Below are 21679 nucleotides of genomic sequence, written 5' to 3' on the forward strand. Positions count from 1 at the left end.
ACCAAAACCTTTGCCATAGACAAAACCCTTTAAACAGGTTCAATATAGCAAAGTCTACTGCTCACGTGATAGTGGAAATTGAGTCCTTTGGTTGAAGTCTGCAGTTCTCTGGATTCACTCCGAACAGTTTCAGGATAAAACAGCTTCCAAAACATTAGAGAGACTCTGGTCCAGCCCTGAACAACAGCAGATTTCCACCCCTCAGGAAAACCAGATCTTGCTTTCCGCTAACCAGCAGAACTTCCAAAAGAGGGGAAAAAAGGGAGGGCAGTTTGATGCTGCTAATACTCCAATTCCCAAACTGAAACCGAACTCCTGTCACCTGACCAGCCTAGAGTTTTTTTTTCTCCTCCCCAACAATGACATCACCTAAGGCTGTGAACATGAATTTAACACAAAACACTTAAAGGTACACTAACATCATACTGGCCACGTCCAAAAACCTACTTGTAGTTGCTAGTACGGGGTAGCTGGAGTTCTAGGTATTGATGATGGGAGGAAAGTCTTACTACTCAGCAGTTGTGTGGATGAAAATCCCAGACACAGAGGTTCCCATATCACTGTCTGCCTTTTTCACATAGTTCAGTTTTTGGAATACCTATGGGTCTCATCCACCCAGGAAGAGAAGATTTGACAATGGAGGGCTCTCTTGGGCCAACACCTAAGGATGCAAGGCCAGCAGCAGAGAACACCAGAGGAGAAAGTTGGTCAAAGGGCAGCTATCCAGGGAAGGCGTCGGAGTAGGTGGCCACTGGCACATCAACACATATTCAGAGCACAGAAAAACCACTTCCAGATGTCCAACAGGCAATGCCAGGGTGAAAATCTTGCATCTGCCTAATTAACATCACAGGGATTACAACGGTTCAATGGGAAAGGCCAACACTGCTTTCTCAAGGCAACTCGGAAAGGCAATAAACACACCGTGTCAGCAGAATCCACATCCCAGGAACTAGCAATCAACAAACATTCCGACAGGGATACTGGTTCTTCAAATGACTGCTTCCAACCTAGAAACAAGATCATGCCCATCACTTAATCCCTTAGAGTAAGGTACACATGTCACCATTAGAGCTCCCTCGAAATTTACCATTTACCATTTATATAGATGATCTGGAGGAGGGGACGGAGTGTAGGGTAACGAAGTTTGCAGACGACACAAAGATAAGTGGAAAAGTGAATCGTGTGGAGGACGGAGAAGATCTGCAGAGAGATTTGGACAGGCTGAGTGAGTGGGCGAGGATATGGCAAATGGAGTATAACGTTGAGAAATGCGAGGTTATACACTTTGGAGGAAATAATAACAAATGGGATTACTATCTCAATGGAAACAAATTAAAACATGCTACCGTGCAAAGGGACCTGGGGGTCCTTGTGCATGAGACGCAAAAGCCCAGTCTGCAGGTACAACAGGTGATCAAGAAGGCAAATGGGATGTTGGCCTATATTGCGAAGGGGATAGAATATAAAAGCAGGGATGTCTTGATGCACCTGTACAGGGCATTGGTGAGGCCGCAGCTGGAATACTGTGTGCAGTATTGGTCCCCTTATATGAGGAAGGATATATTGGCATTGGAGGGAGTGCAGAGAAGGTTCACCAGGTTGATACCGGAGATGAGGGGTTTGGATTATGAGGAGAGGCTGAGGAGATTGGGTTTGTACTCGTTGGAGTTTAGAAGGATGAGGGGGGATCTTATGGAGACTTATAAGATAATGCGGGGGCTGGATAGGGTGGAGGCGGAGAGATTCTTTCCACTTAGTAAGGAAGTTAAAACTAGAGGACACAGCCTCAAAATAAAGGGGGGTCGGTTTAAGACAGAGTTGAGGAGGAACTTCTTCTCCCAGAGGGTGGTGAATCTCTGGAATTCTCTGCCCACTGAGGTGGTGGAGGCTACCTCGCTGAATATGTTTAAAGCGCGGATGGATGGATTCCTGATCGGTAAGGGAATTAAGGGTTATGGGGATCAGGCGGGTAAGTGGTACTGATCCACGTCAGATCAGCCATGATCTTATTGAATGGCGGGGCAGGCTCGAGGGGCTAGATGGCCTACTCCTGCTCCTATTTCTTATGTTCTTATGTTCTTATGAAACAGCCAGCAGCAGATGTGAATCACAAGGGATTCCACTCTCTTACGCATCCAACTGGTCTGCGAACACAGGCACAGCATCATGCTGGTCTGTTCTCCATTCCCGGGAAGCTCACATGTATTCCGTGGAACTCACAGCTTCCTGAGCTTTTCAAAGCCCCTGCCCAGGTTAACAGCGGTATCCTCCAATGGAAACCCACCTCTGCCACATAATCACACAGGTTTCACTGACCTGCCACTCACCCTTTAATCTGAATCTTGTGGGTGCCCTCTTCCAACACAAAAGCAGAGGTGGCACCCCCATTCTGGTCCCACTGTTAAGAATGGCGCTCTGGATTAAATCCTGCACTAGGGGTGGCTTGTAGAGTGGAGCTATACATTTGTAATGTTTGTAAATGCATCTAAAACCGAATTAAGATTGACTTCTGGTCTTCTCCTTCACTAACTGGTGTCAAGAGTTTAACGATCACCTTCAATCACCTGTTGTCCTTTCATTCTGTCAGATGCAACTATTCCTTCATTAACTCTGGGTGAAAATCTTGCATTTGCCTAATTAACATCATCACAGAGATTGCAGCGGTTCAATGGGAAAGGCCAACACTGCTTTCTCAAGGCAGCTCGGAAAGGCAATAAACACACCGTGTCAGCAGAATCCACATCCCAAAAACTAGCAAACAACTTTCTGGCAGGGATACTGGCTCTTCAAATGACTGCTTCCAACCCAGAAACAATGTTCCCACAGCTTAGTTATTTGAATGATCGAGGAATTGAGGGAAGCTTTAATCCCTAAATCTGAGAGTTGATCATTTCAACTCCAAAGATGTGCAGGTTAGGTGGATTGACCATGCTAAATTGCCCCTTAGTGTCCAGAGATGTGCAGGTTAGGTGGATTGGCCATGGTAAAGGTGTAACGGGGATAGGGCCTGAGTAAGATACTCTATCAGAGAGTCGGTGCAGACTCAATGGGCTGAATGGCCTCCTTCAGCACTGTAGGGATTCTATGTGCAAAATTATCAGCACCACCTGGGAATTCAAAGTCATTCATAGAAACATAGACATTTAGGAGCAGGAGTAGGCCACTTGGCCCCTAGAGCCTGGAGAAAGCACAAAGGTGGCGGCTTCAGTGCAGTGTTCCCCTGCGAGCAAACAGCTCAAAGTGAACAAAGTGAGTTTCCACAATAAATATGTAAGAGTTACCATGACGGAATAATCGCTTTTCATTTGACACAGGAACCTTTTGAGGGAGTCACCTCAGCCAAAGGAAATTACCATGTGGAGTTGCCGGCGTTGGACTGGGGTAGGCACAGTAAGTAGACTCACAACACCAGGTTAAGGGAAACTACGTAATTTAAAACAAGATTCCATTCAAAACTTCAATGGCATTAGCACATTGCAGCCATTGGTTAATACGTGTCATTAAGGGAACAGATAGGAAAAGGACCAGAAATATTACAAGCAATCCTTGATGCTGTTTTACCTCAAGTTCCTCCCAAAGCTTTTTCCTCAGCTCTTCTCCTTGCTTCTTCACTTGCCTTTCTTTTTCCTGCTTCATCACCAAAATCTTATCCAGTTTTTTCATTTTCATGATCGCCTCTTCCAGTTGGGGGTCTTCAGGTTTATGACCCGAATCATCTTGCTTTGGACTGTCTAGTTTTCATTAAACGATAATCTTTTATGTCACAAAATCATTTCTTAGGACTTTAAAATTAATGTAGTCTTATTTGCTATCTGTGTAACATCAATTTATTTTAATAATGATTAATGGCACGGCGGCACAGTGGTTAGCACTGCTGCCTCACAGCGGCAGGGACCCGGGTTCAATTCCCAGCTTGGGTCACTGTCTGTGTGGAGTTTGCATGTTCTCCCCGTGTCTGCGTGGGTTTCCTCCGGGTGCTCCCCTTTCCTCTCACAGTCCAAAAGATGTGCTGGTTAGGTGCATTGGCCATGCTAAATTCTCCCTCAGTATACCCGAACAGGCGCCAGAGTGTGGCAACTAGGGGATTTTCACAGTAACTTCATTGCAGTGTTAATGTAAGTTTACTTGTGACACTAGTAAATAAATTTTAAACTTGAATAAACTTAATTATCCAAGGATGGACGAGTGGGCCTGAGTTATAGGGGGAGGTTGGCCAGGCTAGGGCTTTATTCCTTGGAACATGGGAAAATGAGGGGTGACATTATTGAGGTGTATAAAATCATGAGGAGCATCGATAGGATAAACACACATAGACCAGAATTTTACCGTCCCGCCCGCCATGGGAGTCACAGCGAGGTCGTAAAATCCCGCCCATAGTCTTTTTCCCAGGTGAAACTAGAAGGCGTAGGTTTAAGGAGAGAGGGGGGAGATTTAAAAGGGATTTGAGGGGCAACTTCTTCATGCAGAGGGTGGTGCGTGTATGAAATGAGCTGCCAGAGAAAGTGGTTGTGGCAGGTTCAATAGCAACATTTAAAAAGCATTTGGATAACACATGGATGGGAAAAGATTAGAGGGATATGGGCCAAACACAGGCAATTGGAACTAGCACCAATCTACCTAACCCTGTACAGGTTAGGTGGATTGACTATGATAAATTGCCCCTTGCTGTCCCAAGATGTGCAGGTTAGGTGGATTGACTGGGTTAATATGTGGGGTTACCGGGATAGGGCCCAGGTGGGATTTTCTGTCAGAGAGTGGCGGCAGGCTCGATGAGCTGAATGGCCTCCCTCTGCACTGTAGGGATTCTATTCCATGATTCCATTCAAAGATCATTTAAAGTAAAACGGTAAAGTATCAACAATATTTAGGGCTGAATATTATCACCACTGAAGAAGCTCCGCCATCAGGTCCAAAAATGGGAACCAATCCCGGCGGGCAGTGGGACTCTGGGGTGGCAATTTGCTGGCAGTGGACAAGTAACAGGGCAATTCCAGGACGACCGTGCAACTGAGGAGGGCGGCCCATCTCCCAGAGCTGCTGCTTCAACCAGAGAGAAGGCAACTCGGTAGCGCCATCACTAGCTGTGGCCGTTGTTGAGGCTGCAAGGCAAGAAAGACAGTGCCTCAGTGGCGAGACACCCTCAGAGAGGAGGTACGTTTTCTTCACCTAGCTAAGGCCAGGCAGGCAGGCTGCAGCAACTGGGGGTTGCGGAGAGAAGGAACGAGAATATTCCAGCGACACGCTTTACATACGAGGGTGGTCCTTGACGCTAAAGAGCTGTCCCATGCGAGGGTTAAATTATATTCCATCCCCAACACTGAAACAAGAAAATTCCTACCAGACTCTATCCTCAAAGGTTCAGTTTGATCTGGAGTAGAGAAGTGATTCTCTGGGTCCTCTTCACAATCTGTTGAAGTAGAAAGAATTCCTGGGAGAAAGGAAAGAAAACCTGCATTATCTTAATTGCTTTCTCTGCTATTACTGTGCCAGATAAGTACGGATAATTAGATAGAGATATTTTCTGTCTTCAACATTTCATATTGTTATTCTTGTTGAGCGCTGGCTCCCTAAATCCCAAGGAAAGGGTAGTAAATTCATAGAGTGACCCGGAATAAACAGGGAAATGTATTTACTTTATTTCAGGCCCTGTTTTCATCATGTGATCCTTCTCCTCTTTAGAAGGTGCAGATTACCTTAACAGTGGGCGCTACATTTTTTTTAACCCCATATATAATTGTTAAATAGTAATGGAAGTAGCAATGGGAGTATGAAATGTCACAGCTGAGATAGTGGGCTGGATTTTACCAAGGGCTTCAGAGCTTGACCATTAGGGTCAAATGATCCTGAGCCCACAGCGACTGCAGTGCACCTGATAAGTGTAACCTTCCTGGAGGCAGTCTCCGAATTGGCCACCTCCGCATTTGCCATCCTATTAAACAGGGGGTGATGTTAGTGTACCTTTAAGGAGGTGCACACTGCAGGAAAGAGAAACAAAAACTGTGAGCAGGTCGGGTGACAGAGGTTTTTCAGCTTTCTGTTTCGTTTTGACTGCAGTGTCAGAAGCCTGGCTGAAAGAAGTCTCTCTCTCTTTCTCTGTTTTTATTTTGACAGTTTTACCAGTTAGCTGAAAGCACATCTTGTTGGCCATCCTGCAGTAAAGAGTCTGTTCTTTGGTGTTTTGGGAAGCTGTCTTGTCTTCAAACTGTTCTGAGTCTCAAGAGCATTTGACTGCAGAAGTCAACTAATGGCCTCAATCCAATTATCACGTGAGCAGTAGATTTTGCCGTATTGAACCTGTTTATAGGGTTGTTTATGGAGGTTGGTTTGATTTGGGACAGCTATTATATATATTCATTAAGGGTTATACGTTATTGTGGATGTTTTCTTCTTGTTTGTAATTGATAAAAATTCTTGCTAATTTTCTTACTATATGTGTTAACTATATTCTTAAATAAACTTTGTTTGATATTAACTTCCTAGTGGGTCACTAGAATCACAGCTGAAGTGAAACATATCATGCTTATCCTAGCCAAATTCAAAATGCCAAAACTTATGATTCAGGCAGGCTCCATAAAACACTTTGGAGTTTCTAACCTGAACGATAACAAAGGTTGGGCTCTTGATGCTGTCCAATTAGAGGGCCAGAAGCCTTAGCAGCCTCACCAGGAGAAGTGGGTGCTGCTGAGGTTAAATCGGTAACCCTGAGGTTACCTCAACATGAAGGGCACTCTCAGAGGCGCACATTGAAAGTTAAAATTATTAGGGGCAAAGGTGTTAGCGCCCCCCCCCCCAAAGCACAAAGCGGAGAGGATGCCCCTCCCCACTGCACAAAGCAGAGAGGAAGCCCCCCCCCCCCTGCACAAAGCGGAGAGGAAGCCCCTCCAGCTGCATTGTTTCAGCCTCGGAAAGCGCCACTCCTGCCAACAGCACCCTCATTGGGACATGGTGACTCCAGTTCCGATAGGTTCTGGGTCTGCCTCAGGGAGACTGTTTGACCCTCCAAAAGGAACCCTTCAGGTTCAGGCAATAAAATATAACAAAACTTACTCCAACTTATAAATCAAAGAAAAAGGTTTAATAAAGAAACTTCATTACTCCAACAATTGAGGCCTCACCCTGGGCCATTCCAAGCAATTTAACAATTCCCAACAGGTCCTTAGTTATGCTGGTCAGCTGATCATCACATTATTCTGTCATTGGTTACATAGTTTATTGGGTCAGCTGACCCTTACAGCTTGTTACCATTGGTCATACTACAACAGATCTAATGTTATCATCGGTTACATTCTCGGAGAGACCACCTCCATTCAGATGGTGGCCTCTGCACAAGGTGGGGGAAGAGGGGCACTCTGCCAACAACAAAATTCTGGGACGTCCACAACAATCAGACCTAATTGGATTGGTACTCAGATTAATTGGCTGCCCATCTCTATGAAGCAGCAGCGGATCTGGGTCCATGCCCAGCCATGAGAAACTTCCCTCGCTACAGAAGTGTGTCAGGGAGCCATCCCAAAGGGCTCCCCCCTAACCTGTCCTCCAAGCCCACCATCACAAGGCCAGTAAAACGCAACCAAGTAAAACTGTGCATAGAAAGATCTGAGAAGAAGCATGGAAATAAGCAAACGACTGCAAGAACTGGCAGAGGTGAAAGAGTTATGGCAATTTCAGGCATCAAGGCTTTCCCTGTCTGTGGCAAACTCAACTAAGTGAAGAAAAATTATTCAATGATAGCACACAGATTGTAACATATTAGTTCCTCTTCAGACAGACAATTAAGAAAGTTGTCCAGTATCAATCTATGTTTAGTGAAATAGTTAATCCCTCACATAAACTGTTACCAACCACGTGAAAGAGTTAAAGTAGACAGAAATTGTCTGCATTTCAAACAAAAGTAGATATGTGGAAAGACCACGGAAGAGAACACTGATTCAGGTTTATAGATTAATTTGAGGAATTACTTAGGAGCTTCAACAAGTAGTGATTAATTTATAGTATCCTACAGTACAGAAGGAGGGCATTTGGCCCATCAAGTCTGCACCGACTACAATCCCACCCAGGCACTGTCGCCATAACCTATGTATTTAGCTAGTCTCCCTGACACTAAGGGGCAATTTATCATGGCCAATCCACCTAACCTGCACATCTTTGGACTGTGGGAGGAAACCAGCGCACCCGGAGGAAACCCACGCAGACACGGGGGACAACGTGTAAACTCCACACAGACAGTGACCCAAGCCGGGAATCGAATCTGGGTCCCTGGAGCTGTGAGGCAGCAGTGCTAACCACTGTGCCGCATGTAATAGAGCGCTAAAATGTGAAACTTCCAATTCATTACTGCCACAACATTACAGCTTTAGAAAATGTTTCTATGTTCAACGGCCATCTGCAATGTTTCTAAACTGTTGTTAAGGATGCTCATCAGCTCAACAATAGGTTCAGAAAATTGAACTGAACTGAACACAAAGGCTTTGCCCGTGTTACAACCCAGCTTCTCAGACAACCCGAAACCTGCCCATTCTCCTCACATGATGCTCGGCTCACTGAACCTCGTGTGATTGAAATAAGACATGTTTTACTTCTATCAGAAGGTTTGTGAAACCAGCATCATGTACAATTATAAAAGTTACATAATAATGCCTATTTTCTAGAATTGATTGACACATTTGTCCTCCAGGACTTGAGCACATCACCTCGGCTGATATTTCAAAGAACAAAGAAAATTACAGCACAGGAATAGGCCCTTCGGCCCTTCAAGCCTGCACCGACCGTGCTGCCCGACTGAATTAAAACCCCCTACCCTTCCGGGGACCATATCCCTCCATTCCCATCCTATTCATGTATTTGTCAAGACGCCCCTTAAAAGTCACTAATTTCAGTTCAGTTACGTTTCAGAAATGCAGGCCGGAACTCTCCGGCTGTTCACGCCTCATCTCCGCTGCCAACAAGAATGTTTGGCGCTCAGCCAAACCTCCATTCACTAGCGGCAGCTTAGAATCCCCGCCACGGGGGAGGTTGGAGAATTCCAGCTCGCAGCCTTTCGCAGGAGGTCCAATGGTATGCAGGTTAGGTTGATTGGCCATGCTGAATTGATCCTCAGTGTCAGTGAGATTAGCAGCATAAATACGTGGGGCTACGGGGATAGAGGCTGGATGGGATTGTGGTCGGTGCAGACTCGATGGCCAAATGGCCTCCATTTGGACTGTAGGGTTTCTATGATTCTGTATTAAAAAAAAGGCTGCGATCGCCTGGCAGGTTGGATGCAAAAACTTCTCATACACTTAACAACTTAAAGCAACTTACTGATCATTCACCTGACTTTGTAGGACCGCCTGTGTAAATCGGCTACTAGTAGTGCCGTATGGTGGCACAGTGGTTAGCACTACTGCCTCACAGTGCCAGGGACCCAGGTTCGATTCCTGGCTTGGGTGACTATTTGGAGACTGCACATTCTCCCCGTGTCTGCGTGGGTTTCCTCTGGGTGCTCCGGTTTCCTCCCACAGTCCAAAGATGTGCGGGTTAGGTTGATTGGCCATGCTAAATTGCCCCTTAGTGTCAGGGGGATGAGCAGGGTAAATACATGGGGTTACGGGGATAGGGCCTGGGTGGGATTGTTGTTGGTGCAGGCTCAAATGGCCTCCTTCTGCACTGTAGGGGTCCTATGATGTTATGATAATACAGTACTGACTGCACTTCAACACCACTCACAGGATATGAACATATATGACTACATCCTCAGTAAGGATGTAGTCATATAACTACAAGTGCGTTCGCTGCTCTTCCATTTAAAAGGCATTTTTTTCAGAAACGCACATTTTCCTCACAAGCCAATAAATAGTGTAAAAATGAAACACAAGTTTAAGTAGCTTTAGCTGTGACGACTGTGTCTGTTCAGTTTAATCAGCAAAGTGAAAAATTCAAGTTCTTTTTGTTCATTCTTGAGACATGGGTGTCGCTGGCTGGCCAGCAGTCATTATCCATCCCTAGTGGCTCTTGGCGGGGGGAGGGGGGGGCGGGGGGGGGGGGGGGGGGGGGGAGTGCAGTTGAGAGTCAAGCACATTGCTGTGGCTCTGGAGTCACATGTAGGCCAGACCGGGTAAGGACGGCAGATTTCCTTCCCTAAAGGACATTAGTGAACCAGATGGGTTTTTCCGATAATCGACAATGGTTTCATGGTCATCAGTAGATTCTTAATTCCAGATATTTTTTATTGAATTCAAATTCCACCATTTGCTGTGGCAGGATTCAAACCCGGGTCCCCAGAACATTAGCTGAGTTTCTGGATTAATTATCTAGCGATAATATCACTGGACCATCACCTCCCCGAAAGTCAATTGATTTTTTTTTTATTTTGAGAGTTCGATAAAGTTGATTATATTTCTCATGTGATAAATTGCTCACTCATCCGCGTCTCACCGATAAATACCTGTTTTATTTTTATCAGGATTGCGATAGCAGCAGCATATACAGAGCGGCTTCTGAAATGCTCCAAAAACAGGTCCACTGTTCAGTTTTTGGCACAGACTTAACAACTGTCACTTTTAATAACTCTAATCAGACACAGTCTATGAACTCAAACCTCTGACCGACAATACTATTTAGAGACAGGTTAGTGTGACGGAGCCTTTACAAAGTCATGGCAACCAGCAAGGTATTTGTCTTCAACAAGGGGTTCACTGTATCAGAAACTAATCTCCTGTGGGAACTATAACACAACTTTTACTAGGGAAGAATTTTATTGTATTAGATGCTGGACATTGGCTTAGCCCTTTATCTCTGGAATTTCAGCACAAACTGCTGTGTTCACTTTGTCCACTCACTGCATGAAACCTATACAAGATTAATGTGGTATTGACTGTTTTGCATCCAGCAGACTAAACAGACTTATCTTGCACCTGAATTGGACGTAAGCTGACAGCACATCCTGGGCGGGATTTTCCAGCCTCGCCTGTCCCGAAACCGTAAAATCCCGCCCAAGGTCAACAGACCTTTCCATGGTCCGCCCCTCGCCCACTCCGATTCCCATGGCGGGCGGGAGGGTAAAATTCTGGCCCCTATCTCAGCATCACATTGTCAATCTTACTCAAACATCTCATAGAAAGAATGAGTGAAAAATTGACACTGCAGAGGATAGGTAGTCTTCCAAAATGAAGACAGAGGGCGGGGTTTTCCAACCACACTCGCCCTAAGGCCAGAAAATCCCACTCGAGGTCAACGGATCTTTGCACAGTCCGTGCCCTGCCACGATTCCGGGGGGGGACAACATAGAATCTCTACGATACAGAATGAGGCCATTCAGCCCATCCAGTCTGCATTGACTCTCCAAAAGGGCATCTTACCCAGACCCACCACCCCACCCTATCTCCATAACCCCACACACTTAGCATGGCCAATCCACCCAACCTGCACACCTTTGGACACTAAAGGACCATTTAGCATGGCCAATCCAGCTAACCTGCACATCTTTACACACTAAAGGGCCATTTAGCATGGCCAATCTACCTAACCTGCACATCTCTGGACACTAAGCGGCAATTTAGGATGGCCAATCCACCTAACATATACATCTTTATACACTAAGGGGCAATTTAGCATGACCAATCCACCTAACCTGCACACCTTTGGACACTAAGGGGCAATTTAGCATAGCCAATCCACCTAACCTGCACATCTTTCAGACTGTGGAAGGAAACTGGAGCACCCAGAGGAAACTCATGCAGACATGGGGAGAACGTGCAAACTCCACACAGACAGTGACCCAAGGCCAGAATTGAACCCAAGTCCCTGGCGCTGTGAGGCAGTAGTGCTAACAGCTGTGAAAGTTATTGGGAGATATATGAAAATAAAACAGGCAAGAAAAAGAGGAAAATTGCAGCTCAAAGAAAGACAAAAATTGGCAGCAGAATTAGAAAGAGCTTTGGAACAATGGAATGCAAATAGAACAAAGAAAAAGACAAACAAAAAGGAATTGAAAGGAAAGGAACAGAAAAGTTTTAGGCAGTGAAAAAGGAATCAGAGTTAAGAAATGTTTTCTCTCCATGACCAACAGCTTCAGACATCAATTCATAAAATATTTACTGTGTGTAAGTTTCATCAATAGAAACCTGGTACCTTCTATACACCACTGTACTCAGAAAGCACCCATGCTATAACTCAATGAGCTTGTAGAAATATATAGAATAAATACAAAAGTATGACATGAGAAAGTATTGCTTGTTACCTCAATCTGAAAGATAGAATAGTAAGATGTCTCACAACACCAGGTTAAAGTCCAACAGGTTTATTTGGAATCATCCACATCATGAAAGAGAGAATGCACACAATTATGAAATCTCCATAACCGGTTCACAAGGGAGCCAAATAGCCACAGGTCAAAATAATTCTTACATTCCTTCCTGAACCTTACCTGCATTAGAACTAATGAAGCAATGTAGAATGCAGTTATATAAGAACATCTGAGCAGAAACTGTGATAACATTCTGAAATATCATTGCATGCGGTTATGTACCTGATTTGTCTGAAATCTGCAGTTCCTGTATAATGGAATCTGTATCTTCCTGTGGTGGTATTGGAGATTCGCCATACCTCCCAGTATCGACACTGTCAGTAGCCAAGGTGCTCACTCTAGCCAGCTCCCTAAAGATTTCACATTCACTGTCTACGTTCTCCGAGCAAGGACTGGTCATGAAATCCAGGGAGTTACTCTGGTTGTCAGAAGGATCAGACTTTTCCTGCAATCAAAAAAAATACAACCCAAGTGAGTGGCGTTGACTTACACAAATTCAACTAGTTCTAATCTGCTGCACACAATACACTAACTACAAAGCCATCCGTCAAGTGACACACTGGTAATCTGTAAGTACAAGGAACATCACCTGTGGAATACTCTCCACTTGCCTGGATGGATGAAGCTCCAACAACACCCAAGAAGCTTGACACCATCCAGGACAGAACAACCCGCTTGACTGGCACCACATCCACAAACATCCACTCCCAAAACTTAGTAGCAGCAGTGTGTACTATCTACAAGATGCACTGCAGCAATTCACCAAAGATCCTTAGACAGCACCTTCCAAACCCATGACCACTTCCATCTAAAAGGACAAGCGCAGCAGATAAATGGGAACACCACCACCTGCAAGTTCCCCTCCAAGTCACTCACTTGGAAATATATCGCCGTTTCTTCGCAGTCACTGGGTCAAAATCCCAGAATTCCCTCCCTAACAGCATTGTGGGTCAAGCCACACCACATGGACTGCAGCGATTCAAGAAGGCAGCTCACCACCACCTTCTCAAGGGCAACTAGGGATGGGCAATAAATGCTGGTCAGCCAGCGACGCCCGTGTCCCACAAATGAATTTAAAAAACATCACCTTTAGACACACCTTTTCTAAAATATGAAAAAGGACAAAATAGGATAGGATAGAAGGTGAAATCAAATTCTGATGTTTTATTGATGAAAATTCATTCAGAAATAATAATCTGATTTTCTTTTCCAGACGCAAGATCATCAACCTGATGGGTGCTGGTTAGGGTGCTAAACTATGCTAAATTCTCCCTCAGTGTACCCGAACAGGCGCCAGAGTGTAGCGACTCGGGGATTTTCACAGTAACTTCATTGCAGTGTTAATGTAAACCTACTTGTGACACTAATAAATAAACTTTAACTTCCAGCAGCAGTTTTGAAAACTGTTTTCTTGTTAATTGCTGTAGACATTTGAACTTGAGTTCACTTTTTAAATTTAGCTCCTGAATACTGTTCAAAGGTGCCGGGCGGGATGTTACGGCCTCGCTCGAGCGAGACCGGAAATTCCCGCCCGACTCAATGGCCATTTCCGTTGTCCACTCCTCGCCCGCTCCGATTCCGTGGCAGGCGGGGCGGTAGAATTCCAACGGTCATCTTAATCATTGAATAATAAAATGAATACAGCGATTTAAGACTTGTTAATGGTAACCATTTTCCTCTACAGATGCTGCTAGTTCTGCTGAATGTTCCCAGTATTTTCTGTTTTGTATTTCAGATTTCCAGCATCTACTCCTGTATTAAAGAAATTGGAACTTTAAAGATCAAAGCCACCCACGTTGTGGCCTCCTCTGGCAACTCTCTGACCCAACCCTCGTTGTTCCAACTCCCAGCTCCCTCCATTTGACTCGGCAGATGTTCCTGCCATCATTCCTTTATGCTTGTCGTCTCTTCCGGTGGGGCCACTTTAACATCTCACCCAGAAGTCAGCCCCTCTGACAGTGCAATCCTCTCTCAGTACAGCACTATAGTGTCAACCTCCGGGGTGGGGCTTGAACCCTCTATCTTCTCATTCATGGGGAGAATGCTACCACTGAGTCAAGCATCCCTTTCCCCATTGTAAACTCGCTCCATATTTCAGCATGCTATAAAAGTTCAAGTTTTTATTTTTATCCTACTGATCATTCAGTCATAGAATCCCGACAGTACAGGAGGAGGCCATTCAGCCTGTCAAGCCCACATCATTACTGGGGACGAAGTAGAAATGGTTGAGAGCTTCAGGTTTTCAGGTGTCCAGATCACCAACAACCTGTCCTGGTCCCCCCATGCCGACACTATAATTAAGAAAGCCCACCAACGCTTCTACTTTCTCAGGAGACTAAGGAAATTTGGCATGTCCGCTACAACTCTCACCAACTTTTACAGATGCACCATAGAAAGCATTCTTTCTGGTTGTATCACAGCTTGGTATGGCTCCTGCTCTGCCCAAGATTGCAAGGAACTACAAAGGATCGTGAACGAAGCCCAATCCATCAATCAAACCAGCCTCCCATCCATTGACTCTGTCTACACTTCCCACTGCCTCAGCAAAGCAGCCAGCATAATTAAGGACCCCATCCACCCAGACATTATCTCTTCCACCTTCTTCCGTCGGGAAAAAGATACAAAAGTCTGAGGTCATGTCCCAACCGACTCAAGAACAGCTTCTTCCCTGCTGCTGCCATCAGACTTTTGAATGGACTTACCTTGCATTACGTTGATCTTTCTCTATACCCTAGCTATGACTGTAACACTACATTCTGCACTCTCTCCTTTCCTTCTCTATGAACAGTATGCTTTGTCTGTATAGCGCGCAAGAAACAATACTTTTCACTGTATACCAATACATGTGACAATAATAAATCAAATCAAACCAACAACAATCCCACCCAGGCCCTATCCCCCTCACCCCACGTATTTACCCTGCTAATCTCCCTGACACTAAGGGGCAATTTAGCATGGTTAATCAACCTAACCCGCACATCATTGGACTGTGGGAGGAAACCAGAGCACCCGGAGGAAACCCATGCAGACATGGGGAGAATGTGCAAACTCCACACAGACAGTGGCCCAAGGCTGGAATTGAACCTGGGTCCCTGGCGCTGTGAGGCAACAGTGCTAACCACTGTGCCGCCCAAAAGACAGATGAGGGGGATAGACGCCACTCCTTTTTAAAGAGCATTATTGCTGTCATGACAGCATCACGTGCGAGGGATAGTGATATTTCCAGAATAGGAAATCATGGCCACTGTCATCACATTCTCTTTTCATTTGACTTTTCGAAAACCATGATGAAAGCAAAGTTTAAATTAATAATTGAACGTTTACAAGTTCAGATGATGAGATTGCCCGAAATAGAACAATTCAGGAAGGAAAAATGAAGTTGCTTTTCATACAGCATGCATGGTACCTGGGATAAAATTGGTTCAGGAGTTAAAACCACCATGGCGCCTGAGGAATGCCCACTCAGTCGCCGCCTGTCCGGTGAAGGGCCACTTGCCACCCGGCTCCCTGGGCGGGTTCGAGAACCAGATGCTGGGCGTGAAATCTCGTCAAGCTGCCCTCTCACAATGTCCATTATCATCTAAAACAAAGCAACATTTTCATTACGATAGTTTTCATTAAGTTTAGTCACCGTTGTAATGCAAGATGGCGGCACAGTGGTTAGCACTGCTGCCTCACAACGCCAAGGACCCGGGTTTGATTTCCGGCTTGCGTCACTGTGCAAAGGCCGGGATTGGACCCGGGTGCCATTTAATGTCTCATTCTAAGGGCAGCAACTATTACATTGCAGCACTCCCTCAGAACTGCACTGGTGCATCACCCGCGCACAGTAACACACACCTTCTCACTTGCAGAAGTCTGTCCCACGTCTACAAGGCACAGGTCAGGAGTGTTTTGGAATAGTCTCCAATTGCCTGGATGAGCGCAACTCCAACAACACTCAAGAAGATTAATTCCTAAAGATTGATGCTGGTTGGATTGGTGCGCGGAAAATTAAAATGACAGCTTCACTCAGGATGAATACAAGCAGCAAAATGAGCTGACACAGTGTAGATACAACCCCCAGCAAATATACACACACACCCAGTGTGAGCCCAGTGCAAACCCGCTCTGAGCAGTGAATCTACTGTTCACACAGTGTTCGCACCCAGTGCGAGCCCAGTGTTCGCACCCAGTGCGAGCCCAGTGTTCGCACCCAGTGCGAGCCCAGTGTTCGCACCCAGTGCGAGCCCAGTGTTCGCACCCAGTGCGAGCCCAGTGTTCGCACCCAGTGCGAGCCCAGTGTTCGCACCCAGTGCGAGCCCAGTGTTCGCACCCAGTGCGAGCCCAGTGTTCGCACCCAGTGCGAGCCCAGTGTTCGCACCCAGTGCGAGCCCAGTGTTCGCACCCAGTGCGAGCCCAGTGTTCGCACCCAGTGCGAGCCCAGTGTTCGCACCCAGTGCGAGCCCAGAGTTCGCACCCAGTGCGAGCCCAGAGTTCGCACCCAGTGCGAGCCCAGAGTTCGCACCCAGTGCGAGCCCAGAGTTCGCACCCAGTGCGAGCCCAGAGTTCGCACCCAGTGCGAGCCCAGAGTTCGCACCCAGTGCGAGCCCAGTGCGAGCCCCGTGTTCACAGCCAATGCGAGCCCAGTGTTCACACCCAGTGCGAGCCCAGTGTTCACACCCAGTGTGAGCCCAGTGCAAACCCAGTGCGAGCCCAGTGCAAGCCCAGTGTGAGCCCAGTGTTCACACCCAGTGCGAGCCCAGTGTCCGCACCCAGTGCGAGCCCAGTGTTCGCACCCAGTGCGAGCCCAGTGTTCGCACCCAGTGCGAGCCCAGTGTTCGCACCCAGTGCGAGCCCAGTGTTCACCCCCAGTGCGAGCCCAGTGTTCACCCCCAGACTGAGCCCAGTGTTCACCCCCAGTGCGAGCCCAGTGTTCACCCCCAGACTGAGCCCAGTGTTCACCCCCAGTGCGATCCCAGAGTTCACACTCACGCTCTCGGAGTTGCCGCTGGGTTTGGGGGCGGTTTCTCACCGGCTGTGAAAGCGGAGAGAAGCCCGGCCCCGGAGCGCGGAGTCCCGGACACGGAGCGCGGAGTCCCGGACACGGAGCCAGTCCAGAGCCCGCTCCCGTTCCCAGTGCCGCCGCTCCCGGAGCCGCTGCCAGGGACGCTCAGGACCCGGATGTGTTGCTATTCAAAACAAACCCAACTTTATTCATTGTCCCGGCACTGGATCCAGAGCAACATCAGCACTGGCTGCTCCCCCCCCCCCCCCCAGCACTGGCTGCTTCCCCCCCCCCCCCCCAGCACTGGCTGCTTCCCCCCCCCCCCCCCAGCACTGGCTGCTTCACCCCACCCCCCAGCACTGGCTTCCTCCCCCCCCAGCACTGGCTGCTTCCCCCCCCCTCCCAGCACTGGCTGCTTCACCCCACCCCCCAGCACTGGCTTCCTCCCCCCCCAGCACTGGCTGCTTCCCCCCCCCCCCCAGCACTGGCTGCTTCCCCCCCCCCCCCCCAGCACTGGCAGTTCCCCCCACCCCCCCGCACTGGATGCTTCACCCCCGCCCCCTCCGAGCACTGGCTGCTCCCCCCCCCCCCCAAGCACAGGCTGCTTCCCCCCCCCCCCCAGCACTGGCAGTTCCCCCCCCCCAACACTGGCTGCTTCACCCCCCCGCCCCCCCCAGCACTGGCTGCTTCACCCCCCCCAGCACTGGCTGCTTCACCCCCCCCCCCCCCCCCCCGAGCACTGGCTGCTCCCCCCCCCAGCACTGGCTGCTCCCCCCCCCCCCCCTTGCACTGGCTGCTTCACTCTCAGCACTGGCTCTTTGTGAAAAAGGGCTGTGTAAATTCTTGTAGCTCAGTGAAATGAAAGACCACATGTCTGTACTGCTGACATCAGGATGTGTCAAAGTCAGGGTGGCACAGTGGTTAGCGCTGCTGCCTCACAGTGCCATGGTCCTGGGTTCGATCCTAGCCTCAGGTTACTGTCGGTGTGGGGTTTGCAGGTTCTCCCCGTGTCTGCGTGGGTTTCCTCCCACAGTTCAAAGATGTGAGGGTTAGGTGGATTGGCCGTGATAAATTGACCGTTGATGTCAGGGGGATTAGCAAGCTAAATACATGGGGTTACAGGGAAAGGGCCTGAGTGGGATTGTTGTCAGTGTCGACTTGATGGGCCAAATGGCCTCCTTCTGCACTGTAGGATTCAATGATTCTAAGCTGTTGTTCAGTATGAATGTTACTTACCGCAGCAATGGAAGCCTGGATGTCGCCCAGATCTTGTTGCATCTTTGATACAAATTACCCTTCACTTATATCACTTTTTCTAAATTAAAAATCTCTTTGCCTGAATATTGGCTAAACAATTTAGCTCATTATAAGCCTGAGAGGTGACTTGCCTTGGGATATTGTATCCATTATAGGTGCTATATAAAGGCAAATTGTTGTTTACATTCTGCTTCCAAAGTAGTCATCTGATCTAAAACTTGGCCAATTCACAGTGTTCGTGGGCGCTTCAAAAATTATTTAAACTCACTATCGTCCCATAGAGGGCGATCAAGTACCCCAGTGTGAGGTTGGAGAATGTCAACGTTATAAAGGACATGAAGTGATTTGTTTACTCAGGATCAGACAGGAAATAGAGAGCTGTTGAGTTTCAGAGCAAGAGAGACAAAAGAGAGATTCAGAGAGAGATATGTGCAACAAATTCTTAAGCTTAGAACCAACAGAGATATACACAGAGACAGAAACTATATGGGGATTGATTTTCAATCCCTGGAGACTCCATGCCAATCCTGGAGGGTTGAAACATAGAAAAACTACAGCACAAAACAGGCCCTTCGGCCCCACAAGTTGTGCCGAACATATCCCTACCTTTTAGGCCTACCTATAACCCTCCATCCTATTAAGTCCCATGTACTCATCCAGGAGTCTCTTAAAAAACCCTATTGAGTTTGCCTCCACCACCACTGACGGCAGCCGATTCCACTCGGCCACCACCCTCTGCAACCCTCGAACCTGATTCATCCCTTAACGAACACCACTAGAACAGATTATCTCACCATTCAGTGTGGAAATTGAGTGTATAAGGGCAACAGGATGACACAGTGATTGGCACTCCTCCCTCAGAGCACCAGGGACTGGGGTTCAATTCCGGCCTCGGGTGACTGTCTGCGTGGACTTTGCACATTCTCCCCGTGTCTGTGTGGGTTTCCTCCGGGTGTTCCGGTTTCCTCCCACAATCTAAAGATGTGCTGGTTAGGTTGATTGGCCATGCTAAGTTGCCCCTAAGTATCAGGGGGATTAGGACTGTAAATACATGGGGTTATGGGGATGGGACCTGGTTGGGATTGTGGTCAGTGCAGACTCGATGGGCGAAATGGCCTCCTTCTGCACTGTAGGGATTCCATGATTCTATGTGTACATATTTAATTGGAAGTATCATTGCTGCCCTAGCCGAGGGTGCAACCATAATGATGCATCTCAAAAAGGTGATGAATGGAATCCCTACAGTGCAGAAGGAGGCCATTCAGCCTATCAAGTCTACACCAACAACAATCCCACCCAGACCCTATCCCCATAACTCCACATATGTACTCTGCTAATCCCCCTGACGCCAAGGGGCAATTTAGTATGGCCAAACAACCTAACCCGCACATCTTTGGAATGTGGGAGGAAACCCATGCAGACACGGGAAGAACGTGCAAACTCGGCACAGACAGTGACCCAAGCTGGGAATCGAGCGTAGGTCCCTGGCGCTGCGAGGCAGCAGTGCTAACCACTGTGCCACCACGCCACCCATTGAATTGAATGTGCTGTTAAACATGCTGGGAGAAAAAAAACCTCTTATTTCAGAGATGGATACCTGTAAATTTACAGATCTATACAATAAATCATCGCGGCTGCATTTAGAATCGGACTGACAATCAGATTTTCTGTGAACCTTCCTACAATAGTCCTGTCGATGACTCAGAATTATCCCCACGCTTGGACTGAATATTTATGACACTGATAGGATTGATATATTACACAGTATTCCTATCCTTTATGCATTGCATGCTTTAATCTGCTCATTATAGCAACGCTATCCCCTCTCCCCCTCTCCATCACTCAGCCACCGTAATTCAGTTTAAATAAAAGTTAAGATTAATTTGTTCTGTTGTGAAGCAGAATGTGGATGAATTAAACCAAGAGGCCACAAATTATGCATGCAGATTATGTAAATTATAGAATGCTCGTTAGCTAACAAAGTGTAAATACCTTTTAAGTAAGCTGAGTAGATTGGCATTGAAATGCAATTTGAGCTTTATATTGAACAGAAAGGTGAAAATGTGCGTGCCAATTCTGCTGAGCTGATTTAGCCTAAACAATTGCCGTGAGTTATTCCAGTGACTCTAGCTGTGTACCACACCGACTCTTAAACAAATTGGCATGCGTTTTTCTGGTCGGTGTGAGTGCATCGGCCGCAACCGAGATCAGGGCTGGGCACCACTGAAAATTCCACAGGGTCGCCTGTCTCACTGACACTCATGATGTGGAGATACCGGCGTTGGACTGGGGTAAGCACAGTAAGAAGTCTCACAACACCAGGTTAAAGCCCAGCAGGTTTATTTGGTAGCACAAGCCACTAGCTTTCGGAGCGCTGCCTCTTCATCAGGTGAGTGGGAGTTCTGTTCACAAACAGGGCATATAAAGGCACAAACTCAATTTGCAAGATAATGGTTGGAATACGAGTATTTACAGGTAATCAAGTCTCAAAGGTACAGACAATGTGAGTGGAGAGAGGGTTAAGCACAGGTTAAAGAAATGTGTATTGTCTCCAGCCAGGAGAGTTAGTGAGATTTTGCAAGCCCAGGCAAATTGTGGGGGTTACGGATAGTGTGACATGAACCCAAGATCCCAGTTGAGGCCGTCCTCATGTGTGCAGAACTCTCGCTCCACTCACATTGTCTGTACCTTTAAGACTTGATTACCCGTAAAGACTCGCATTCCAACCATTATTTTGTAAATTGAGTTTGTGTCTTTATATGCCCTGTTTGTGAACAGAACTCCCACTCACCTGATGAAGGGGCAGTGCTCCGAAAGCTAGTGGCTTGTGCTACCAAATAAACCTGTTGGACTGGTGTTGTGAGACTTCTTACTGCACTGACACTCAACATTGAGGCTCACACATAGAATCATAGAATCTCTACCGTGCAGAAGGAGGCCATTCGGCCCATCGAGTCTGCACCGATCACAATCCCACCCAGGCCCTGTCCCTGTAACCCCACGTATTTACCTTAGCTCGTCCCCCTGACACTAAGGGTAAATTTAGCATAGCCAATCAACCTAACCCGCACATCTTTGGATTGTGGGAGGAAACCGGAGCACCCGGAGGAAACCCACACAGACACGGGGAGAATGTGCAAACTTCACAC

At 47.2% G+C, this 21679-nt stretch overlaps 1 protein-coding gene across 4 annotated transcripts in view; it reads right to left on the reverse strand.

Moving 5' to 3' along the window:
• The window catches only part of fsip1 (fibrous sheath interacting protein 1), a 322079-nt gene extending 304623 nt beyond the window's left edge, over positions 1-17456 (reverse strand). For 2 of the 4 annotated variants that reach the window (XM_078233323.1, XM_078233325.1), the window contains exons 1-5: positions 17261-17456; positions 15693-15866; positions 12509-12731; positions 5342-5431; positions 3565-3734 (exon numbers count right to left, since the gene is read on the reverse strand). In XM_078233323.1, coding sequence (XP_078089449.1) covers positions 3565-3734; positions 5342-5431; positions 12509-12731; positions 15693-15866 — 657 coding nt within the window. In that variant the 5' untranslated portion in view covers positions 17261-17456. The remainder of the gene's footprint in view (positions 1-3564; positions 3735-5341; positions 5432-12508; positions 12732-15692; positions 15867-17260) is intronic. The other 2 variants (XM_078233324.1, XM_078233321.1) reach the window with 2 other exon arrangements.
• Positions 17457-21679: the final 4223 nt, after the last annotated feature.

This window comes from Mustelus asterias, chromosome 18, assembly GCF_964213995.1.
Source record: "Mustelus asterias chromosome 18, sMusAst1.hap1.1, whole genome shotgun sequence".
Taxonomy (NCBI): domain Eukaryota; kingdom Metazoa; phylum Chordata; class Chondrichthyes; order Carcharhiniformes; family Triakidae; genus Mustelus; species Mustelus asterias.